General features: G+C 53.5%; 1 protein-coding gene across 1 annotated transcript; it reads right to left on the bottom strand.

The window, feature by feature from the left end:
• Positions 1-3,580: 3,580 nt before the first annotated feature.
• Positions 3,581-6,896, bottom strand: ADCYAP1 (adenylate cyclase activating polypeptide 1). Its single transcript, XM_065752352.1, has 4 exons — positions 6,781-6,896; positions 5,268-5,402; positions 4,897-4,992; positions 3,581-4,526 (listed from the first exon to the last, which is right to left on the bottom strand). Exons 1-4 carry the CDS (start codon positions 6,879-6,881, stop codon positions 4,340-4,342), a joined length of 519 nt encoding a protein of 172 aa, XP_065608424.1. The 5' UTR covers positions 6,882-6,896; the 3' UTR covers positions 3,581-4,339.
• Positions 6,897-10,491: the final 3,595 nt, after the last annotated feature.

Here is a 10,491-nt window from a genome sequence, read left to right as displayed (position 1 = left end):
GTATTATCTAAGATAGAGTAGATGATTGTAAGAGTCCCCTTGGGTCTTAAAAATCTATGAGTATCGTTAAAAGGATAGGCACTTCTAGAGACTAAGCAACAAGTCCTTAAAATGCTCAAGAATGATTTCCTCACAAGTTTTGCCTGAAGAATGACTAAATGATTTACCCCAGAACTGTAAATTAAGTTGCAAAAGTATCAAGTAAGCAAGCCCCAGAAATATCCAACTTCCTCCTGAATTTCTATTTTCTTTTACTCCAGGTGGAAGTATACACAGCCAACAGAAAACTTGGAGTTTTGAAGAGGAAAGAGAAAATCTCAACAGGGAGTTCTACAACAGATAGGAGGCCAGCTCCTCCACAGTCACATCTTGTGAATGGCAGATGTTGTCACACCCAGGTGGACACCAACGCTCTGCAAAAATCTGTTCTTTGAGGCTCCTCTGGTTCTGATGTGCCATGTAACCGTGAGAGAGATGTGGTGTGGCAATGCATTTCTGCACACTGGGACCTGGATTGTGCATCCTGCTCAGTTCAGCCTGCCTTATTAAGTATCTGAACATCACAAGAGCTTTACAGTGTGGGTATCCAAAATGACATGTTGTCTAATCCTTTTTTCCTCCGATGGCTTTTTCTCCATTGCTGCAGCTAGCCACATAGCAGAGTACAGAAAACCAAGCATTCCCACAAAACTCACACTCACCTCTGCACAATATTTTCTATCATATCACTTCAGGTAGATGCTTAAATCGCTGGAAACAGTGCTGATACTCTTTATGAAACCGTATTTTATTCAGTGAAGAGAGGTTTCAGGACCATCTCTAACATTCACAGCGGAACTTCCCTCTTCTGCACAGCTCAGCAAGGGTCAGGGCTGGTTAATACCTTATTTTTTGCAGTATGATCTGTTGTGGGGCTTATTCTCAAACTACCAACATCTAGAAGCTCCTCAGCTTGAATCTCTTCAGCACATTTTCATTACAGTTGGACAGGAAATGTAATGTCATCGTATGTATGAGTACTGAATAACCACCAAATAAGCCCAGCAGCAGTTTCCCCCCCTGCATACTGCCTTTGGGAAGCACTGACTCGATTTTCTTACACTTTGAGAAGCCACTGTCCTCCCCTCTCCCCCCAATAGCCACACCTCTGCATCCTTCTCTGAGCCATTCCTCACTTATCAGAGTTCTTACCCAGCCTGGCACTAATCCTACAGGCCACTAATCCCACAGGCCACCAGCATCACCAATCTTCTGAGTTCTCTCAGTTTCCAGACAGACTGCAAAGTGCTGCTATTGAATCTAGACTATAGAACGAGCACATGGTGGGGAGGATATGACCAGTCTACAGCACATCCTGGAATTACTTTTTTATTTTTTTGCAATAATTTGCTAGGAAATTGTCATTTAATTCCCATGCTTTAGCATGAGCTTAGAAGGTAATAGAGTTTGGTCTGAACTAAATTGCTGTTACTTTCCAAGGTCCTTGCATACAGCCCCTGAGCTACGATGCAAATAATAAACAGCAGCAGCTACTGACAAACGAAACTAAAGGTTGGAGGTCAGATACCCCATCCTCCAGAGTGCCAGCAAATTGCCTCTGCTCCCTCTGCAGCTGCCTATCACTCCCTGAGATACAAGCAGCGCTCAGCGTGCAGCACAATCATTTTTAGGGTAGCACAACACTGGTGCAGAGGAGAACGATGCTACCACTGCCGGGGCCAGGTACGGATGCTGGGGTATGGATGCTAGGGGGTGGATGCTCTGGCAATGGATGCTGGGGGCTGGATGTTCAGGGATGGATGCTCAGAGGTGCACTAGCACACACACAGCATTCATTAAAAGCGGTTTAGGTGGAAACCTCAAACAGAGCAATGCCGCAGAGAAGGAATGGCTGCAGAGTGCAGAAACTGTTGGAGGAGTGGGTGACAGGCACTGATTGGGGAAGCTGGGGCTCGGGTGGTGTGTGCAGAGCCAGACTCTTTGCCTCAGCAGTCTCTCTTAATGAACTCAAACAGAGCCATCAGTAAAAATATCAGAGGGCATTTGGTGACAAAAAGATAAACCAGGCATGAAAAGTTAGAAGAACGCTGCTCAGAAGTGAGTAAATTATTTTTTGAGGATGAAAAGCAGCTTTCCCTGTTAGTCTCTGGGTTCCTCTCCCCCAAACATTAGACGAAATTGCATTGTTTACAAAAATTTATTAATACAAACTTTACACACTTTATATAACAGTTATCAAAGTCCTAGTTATAGATATCAGGTGTGTCATAATACTTTGCTGAAGTTCTCTTTATATCCATTTGCACACAAAATAAGTTCTCTGAGACTAACATCTACCTAAACTATCACTGCGTCTCAGGTCTGCTCGAGGCTCGGTAAGGCTGTTGGCGTTCCTAAAAAGTACACAGAGGATAACCGAGGTGATCACTTGGTGATGCTCGCAGCTAGCCACGGAACTCGAACGGAGAAGGTCAGAAACAAAACGTCAGGAGAGCCCTATGGCATCACACCACAGCCGACACGAACACAGCAAACTCTGCCCATCGCCAAAGAACAGAAAGAAGTACGACTAAAACGCAAGCCGATGTGTTGCAGCATCGTAGGGCCACTAGATAGCCATCCGTCAACTCGTGGCGATTGACAAGGTGAAGAGAAGGCACGAAAGCTGCAAAACCGCTCCCCGCGTCCCTCGGCCGAGAGGTGGGGCGGGCGGGGCCGCGGGGCTCAGCTCCGACCCGCCCCGTCGGGCCCTGCCCCATAGCGCAGCCCCATAGCGTGCGGAGCCGGGGCCGCCCCCAGGCTCGGGCGGTGCCTTTGGGAGCGGCCCCTCCGCGTCCTCCTCCGGAGCCCGCCCCGAGCGCTCCGCGGGTGCGCGCCGAGACAGGAGTCCGTACAGAGAGAGGTGGGGTGGAAATGGTTTATCTCGTTCGAAACCGGACCACAGGTGAACACTACACATTCTTGTATGACAAAAGGTCGGTTTTATGAAATCAATTTTACTAAGCAATAAGCCAGAATGTAGAAAAATACAATTTTACCTCCAAACTCAATAAACAAGGAACAAAAAACGTTCGTCGTAGTGCATAATTCTTTAGTGGTAGCTACAACAGGGGTTCCTAGACTTGTACAACAGAGCTTGCATAAAACAGAACAAAGGAGTGAGAGAGCGTTCACAACCGTTTTGTCGGGTAATTTTTTTTTCTTTTTTTTTTCCCCAAAAGAACATAACCCGAAGAGGTGGCTCGGGCGGCTTAACAGCGCTCGGAAAGTGAGAAGGGAAGGGGAAAGGCGGGAGGGGCTGTGGGAAAAAGAGCAAAACAATCCAAGGGAAAAGAGCGACTCCGACCGACAAACGCACAGGAGAGAGCCCCGCTGGCTGCGGGCGGGGGGGGAGCACGGAGAGCACCGCAGAGCCGCGAGTGGAGCTTCGCAGCCCGCACCGGAGGGGAGCGGGGCCGCTCCCTCTGCCCCGGCCCCGCACGGCCCCACGTGCAGCCGGGAGAGCGGTGCGGCTGGCATCGGGGGGCCTTGGGGGGCTCGGGGCTCTGATTTTTGGGTTCGTTTTGTTTTGTTTTGTTTGTTTGTTTGTTTGCTCGTTTAGCTATTCTCCTTCCGATAGGCACAATTTGGATCGAGCTGTTGCTAAATCCTCCTCTACAATCATTGTTCGAGGAGGCACTGATACGGATAGGACCGGAATCCAAGAAAAAAAAAAATATTAATAAAAAGGGGAGAGGGGGGGAGGGGGAATAGAGAGAGAGATCGAAATCTCGAGGCCGGGGGGACCACCTCCTGCTGAGCCCTCCCTATGCACAGCGGCACACGGTGAGAACTGAGGTCTTCGCCCCCGTGGCGAATAAAAACAGTGCCCTTTTCGTTTCCGTTACAAAAATAGGAGCGCTGTTCGAAGCGGTGATTGTCTTTTTTTTCCGTCTATTTATTTTCTATAAAAACATAAACAGCTCAGGCGAACTCTCGTCCTTGTGCAGCTTGGTATGAAGAATCGCTCTTTAGCATTCATAGCAGTATTTATATATATATATTTATATCTCATATATAACTCAAGGATTGGTCCACAAAGTAGATCTGTGCGTTTCTCTAGTGCTTTCGTACAAAAGAAAAACCATATTATTATCAAAATATTCATTTAATGGCTTTACTTCATACATAAATACATGTTTGGGGAACACGGGAGCGGCGGTCGTTCCGTCACTTTGGAAATGACTTTTGTTTGGGTTTGGGTGGTTGGGTCTCTCTCTCTCTCTCTCTCTCTCTCTCTCTCAATCTCTCTCTCTCTCTCTCTCTCAGGACTACGCACGGCAGCGGCGGTTGCTCATCGCTACAAATACGCTACTCGGCGTCCTTTGTTTTTAACTCTTTGTTTATACCTTTTCCCCAGGACGGCCGCTAAGTATTTCTTGACAGCCATTTGTTTCCGGTAGCGGCTGTAGCTGTCCGTGAAGATGCCGTCTATGTGCCGCTTGCTGAGCGGTTCCGCCTCGTCCCCCAGGCCGCTGCTGGCACCGCTGCGAAGCACCGAGAAGGACACATCCATCAGGAGGGGCCCTCCCTCCGCGCCCCCGGCCCCGACCCTAACCCCAACCCCGGTCCCGGCCCTAACCCCGGCTCTGCATCGCGCGGCAGACAAAAAGGGGCGGTGCGGAGCGAGGCGTCGCCCAAATGCATGCATTATGCATCGCGCACCCGGGGGGGACGGAGGGTGGGGGGGGGGTTCGTGCCGATGGCATCGCTCGGCTCTGACCCGCGGGAGGGACGGCCGAGTCCCGGGTGCGGCTGCCACTCGCTCCGGGAGAGCACCGCGGGGAGATGGGACCGCCCCGCCCCGGCCGCCGCCCGCCGCGCTTTGTTCGCTCCCGGCCCCGCCGCAGCCCTTACCCGACCCGCTTGGCCATCAGGGAGTGCAGGTATTTCCTGGCGGACAGCTGGCCCAGGAGTTTCCTGTAGGCTTTGTTGAAGATCCCATCGGCGTGCCTGCCGGGGGGGCACGACCCGTCAGCCCCCATCCCCGGGGCCCGCTCCGCGGCACCGGGCCGTCGCCGCCCATCCTCCCCGCAACCCCGGGACCCCTCTCCCCCCCACTCCTCCACCCCGGCCGAAGGTGCCCCCGGGCCCGGCTTCTCCACCCCTCCCCCGGATCCGCGCTGGCCAAGTGGGTCGGCATTACGATTATTTTCGCACGGCCCGTGGCACCTTAGGTGTTTTCCCTTTCCCCCCCTCCCCGGCCCCATCCGCCGCTCCGCTGTCACCTCTTTCCCGGCGGGTAGTACAGCGCGTACACCTCGCCCAGCGCGGACGGCGGCCCCGCCACCCCCAGCGGCTCCTGCTCGTAGGCGAAGTCCTGCAGGGTGTTCCCGTCCTCGTCGTACACCTCCTCCTCCAGCCTGCGGTAACCACGAGCGAGGCTCAGCCGCACGTCCCCAGCCCCGTCCTCGCCGCGGGACCGTGCGCCGACGGAGCGCGGCTGAGCTCGGTCCCCCCCCCGCGCCCCGCTCCTCCCCGCCGCGCCCGGAGCCGGGGTGGGGCCTGCGCCCGCCGCTGGGTTTCGTTGAGCGGTGCCTCTGCCCTTCGGGATCTCTCCGCTTTGCCCCCGCCCCAGCCCCTCCCCGCCGCTCTCCCTGCGGTACGATGTAGGTCACGGTACGATCCGGGCGGCTATTTTTGTCTGGGAGCTTTAGCGGAGGTATTAATAATAGATGCCGCTAAAGTGTTCGGCTCCTGCTAATAACGGCGCTGAATGGAAGGAGCCGGCGGGAGGGAGATGGGGGCCTCCCGAGCCCCGCGGCTGCTGCTTTCCGCAGGGAGCCCCGCCAGAGGCACCCCACAGATGGGACTCCATAGAGGGCACCCCATAAAGGACACCGCGCAAAGGAAACCCAATAAAAGGCGCCCCACAAATGGCACCCTATATAGGGCACCCTACGATGGACGGCCCACAAATGACACCCCACCAACGGCACCCCAATGAAGGACGCCCCACAAACGACACCCTACAAATAACACCCCGCAAAGGATACCCCACAAGTAACACCCCACGCAGGACGTCCCAGAAGGGGCACCCTGCAAATGACACCCCACAAATAACATCCCGCAAAGGACACTCCAGGAAGAATACCCGATAAGAGACACCCCACAAAGGAAACCCAACAACAGACACCCCACAAACTGCACCCCATAGAGGACACTCCACAAAGGACACCCCACAAATGGCACTCCACAAACAACACCCCGCAAAGCAAACCCCACAAATAACGCCCCGCAAGGGACACCCCACAAATGACACCCAGCTAAAAACACCCAATACGAGACACCCACAAGCGAAACCTCCTCGGACCCCCGCCCGCGCAACGCCGTTCCCCGCAGGACTCACAGAGCACAGCGGGGCGGGACAGCGGCCCCGGCCCTACACCCCCCCCCCAAAGCCCGAGAAGGCTGCGGGCAGCCGGGAGTACAATCCCAAATGGGAAAGTCCGCGTGGGGCCGCCTCGAGCGCAGCCCCGGACACCCCCGACGAGAGCAGCAACTCCGAGTATGTAACACAGAAACCCGAGCACCTCGCGGCCGGGAGGGAGGTGGCATAAAGACGGGTAAACGCAATGTGGGGGAAGGGGGTGGAGGGTGTGGGGGGGGAACGAAGGCTTGCAAACTCCCTATGGCCATCGCATCCTCACGCCGTCCCGGCCCCAGGCAGGCACAAGGTGCATCCCCAATGCGGGGGGGATCCGGGACCCTCGGGCAGCCCCGCGGCGTGGGGAGACCCACCTGAGCGCCGGGTACTGGAGTCCAACGGCGGGTGAGCAGTAGACGCTGCAATGCATTATTATGCCATAGACCAGGAGGGCTAAGAGCGCTTTGCTACACATTGCCACTCTGCGCGAGAGGGAAAGGAAAAGCGCTGTCAAAAAAAAAAAAAAAAAGTAAAAAAATAAAAACTAAAAATAAAGATAATTAAAAAAATGAAAAATAAAACTGATAAAATTTTAAAAGAATAATAATAATAATAATAATAAATAAAAATATAAAGGAATAAGAGTCCCCCAAGACCCACCGAGCGCAGCGGTGCCGCCGCCCGCCCCGTCGGTGCCCGCCCGCTCCGGGAGGCCCCGGGAGCCGCCTCGGGTCCTTACCATGAAACTGTGACACCCCGCACTGAGAGCGTGTGGCTGCGGAAGGGAAAGGGAGAAAGGGAAAAGGAGAAAAGCCCCCAAAGAGGGGGAGAAAAATAGAGCTGTCTCCCAAGTTGCGGCCGAAAGGAGTCAAAGGGCTCCCGGCATCGCTTTTCCGCTGGGCGAAGGATGAAGAAGGCGCAGAAAGCAGCACAGAGTTGATGGCTGGTTTTAGGGGAATCCACTCCGAAAAAGAAAAAAAGGAAAAAAAAAAAAAAAAAGAAAGGAAAAAAAAAATCGAAAAGGCCAAAAAAGTTTGCAGGCAGCCGCGCAGATCCGGAGCGGAGTCTGCAGGGGAAGGGAGCGAGGTGCGGAGCGGCGCCGACGGAGCGCGGGGAAGGGAAGCGGAGCCGGCCGGGCGCGGAGGCGGGGAGCGGGCTGGCTGCGGGCGGTGCTGCCTTCCCAGCTCGCTCCCCTCTCTGCGCGCCTTCAGCCTCTTCTCCTCTCCCCGCTCGGCGGCTCCCAACTTGACCAAGCCTTCCGCAGCCCCCCGGCTGCCACGCAATTAGCGACGGAATCTTTGCAAACACCGCGCTTCGGCAGGAGCCCTCTCCGTCAACATTCGCTCCCTCGGAGGAGGACGGGCAATATTGGCTGTTGCCCCGTGGCGGCGGACGGATTTTTATTCATGAATCAAATGCTTTTTTTTTTTTTTTTTTTCTTTTTTTTTCTCCCCCCAGTCACGTAATAATCGGGTATCAGAAAAGACGTCACCACCCCAATTCCTCAAGGAACACAGCTCGGTGTCGTCCTCCAGGATGAGCTGAACGGGAGTCATAGGGTTTCTCATAAACACCAGCTCACGCTTCCCCCCCACCCCCCCACCTCCCCATCCTTTCCCCCCCGACAGAAAAAAAAAAAAAAAAAAAAAACAGTGATAAAAAGAAATATTAATAATGTAAAAACCCACCGGTGGGAAGGGCGGAGGAGGGATGTGCGGCGCGGCTCCCCCGGAGGTTTCCCCGCGGCTCCGCTCCGCGCCCCAGCGCAGGCGGTGAGGCCCCCACGGGGCCCCCCACTTCCACCGGGGTTTGGAGGTGGGGAGGGTCTTTCTACTATTATCGCCCGCCCCCTCCCCTTATTATTTTTTTTAATCTACCGGATGGTTCTCAGTGTTGTTCTCACCCCGCACACACACATATACCCCCGGGGAAAGGCAGCGACCGCACCGCAAAAGTTGCTTTGCGGGAGGGAAATCCCCGCTCCGCGTCCCCTCCGTGTCCCCGCGGTGCTCTGAGTGCAGCCCGCGGCTCCCGGCCCCCTCCGCGCCCCCCTCCCTTCATTTCCGAGAATTACCCCCGGAGATCCGAGGCTGCAGGAGCCATTACCGCACATTTTAATTATTGGGATCATAAGCAGATAGTTCAGGAAGCGGCAATAATTTCGTTCTCCTGTTTCCTTATTGGAATGGGTTTTTTTATTTATTTATCTCGGCGTAACGCGCCGCTACGAGTTATTGGAGCCCGGATCGATTTCTGAAAAACAACGACAACAACAACAACAACCAAAAACACACAGCAGACAATTACACTGCTATTACGGTCGTTTACTCTTGCGAGATTTTCCGGAGATAAAGGAAATTTAGAGCCGATGAATGATTCCCCTCGAAATGGCTGCGGACGGCAGCACGCTGCTTTCCGGGCCACGCTCCGCTCCACGAGGGAGGGAACGGGACCGGACGGGATCGGACGGGACGGAATGGGACGGGTGGGGGCCGCGGAGGGGCTTCCCCGGCGGCGGGCGCTGCGCGGGCGCGGAGCCAACGCGGAGCGGAGTCCGTGAGCGGAGGGCGCCACCGCGCGGCCGCCGCCGCCGTCGGGAGGGCCCGGGGAGCGCCGTCGGGGGACTGGGGAGGGGGAACCGGGCAGCCCCGGCCAGCGGAGTGAGGGCTGCTGTCCAGGACCGCGGGGTGGGTTTGGCTTGGGGACGATTGGGTTGTTGTCGTTCGTTTGTTTTTTAATTATTTCTGTGGTGTTCCTGCGTTTCTGAGCAATGTCGGGATGGTGTCCACGGCGTGCAGATGCTGGTTTAGGCCAAGTGAGTAACACGCGGCTGATTCATGGCAGTAAAATGCTCATCGCATCGCATCGCAGCGCGGTGTGTGTGTGTGTGTGTGTGTGTGTGCGGTGCAGATATGCATATGGCATGATCGCCGCTTAGGTTGAATAAGTAGAGGTTTAAATTCAGCCCCCGCGTTGAAGTACATTTCTAGGTAGCTTTGTTATTCAAGGCTGGGAGGAATTTCACGTTCCTAACGCTTGCCTCCAAAGCGAACTCCTAAGGCAGCATCCAAAGAAAAGTAGTTTTTTTACTGGCAGAATTTCCTTTATCTTCTTCCCATTAGCCTAAATTAGGCCTTCTAATTTACCTGACTACACTGTTTTAAAGATCTGTTTTATTAACCAGAGCATTAACATTCTGAAGGTATTTCTGGTGGTGCTCGCAGCCTCTAAGCCTCGTTAAGCCTGACTGGGACTAACTGCTCTAAAGCGTATGATGCAACATTTCATCACCCACCATCATGGGCACCTTTTCTGCTCTTCAGAAATCCTCTTTTTTTTCATATTTATGTATATTAAATAAAAATAAAAATCCATATGCAGTCTATCAAACTGTCAGGAACGTTATTGATCCTTAAAGGCAGATGACATCTCATGCACACTTGCTGGAGGTGCAGCCACTCTGCTCACGTTCTCTCTGTATGTCCCAACTTTTCTGGGCGTTCTATAAGGAACACAGAAAACTAATGGACCAGGACTATGTAATCTTATCATGAAAGGTTTTACATTTTTCCTACAATATATAAAGGAATGACTGCTTTTTTTTCTCAAAAGCAAACTGCACTACCAACCCAATTCTCTCTCAGGCACACCTCTATGGATTTATCAACTTCTTGTTTTTACCTTTCCCCACACCTCCTACCTTACAGATGGCTAGGAAGCCTGTGGCTCTGCTGATGGGCTCTGTACATGTCTGCATCATATCAAAGAGCAAAGCTATTCATCAATTTGGGGAACTGTCTGGAATGGGGATACAAGCTACAGAAAAACAGAGCAACAAGCAGGATCAGCATTTGAGCTGCAGCTCTGGAGATCTGTTGCACAAGGAAGGATCTGGGGCACAAAGGTAGCTTAAAATCTCAGGAGGGAAAGGAACATGTGGAAATGGCACTGAAGAACATGGTTTTGTGGGCAGTATTGGTGGGAGGTGGACTGTTGGAGCAGAGGTACTTTGAGGTCTTTTCCAACCTTACTGATTCTATGATTCTATGAGATGCACTGGCCTGACCCTGAGGCCTCTCGTACCA

The sequence above is a fragment of the Cyrtonyx montezumae genome, unplaced genomic scaffold (genome assembly GCF_038088225.1).
Source record: "Cyrtonyx montezumae isolate F1298 unplaced genomic scaffold, pur_monq_1.0 scaffold_8, whole genome shotgun sequence".
NCBI lineage: Eukaryota > Metazoa > Chordata > Aves > Galliformes > Odontophoridae > Cyrtonyx > Cyrtonyx montezumae.
Note: the sequence above shows the minus strand (reverse complement) of the source record. Positions and strands in the feature narration are given on the sequence as shown.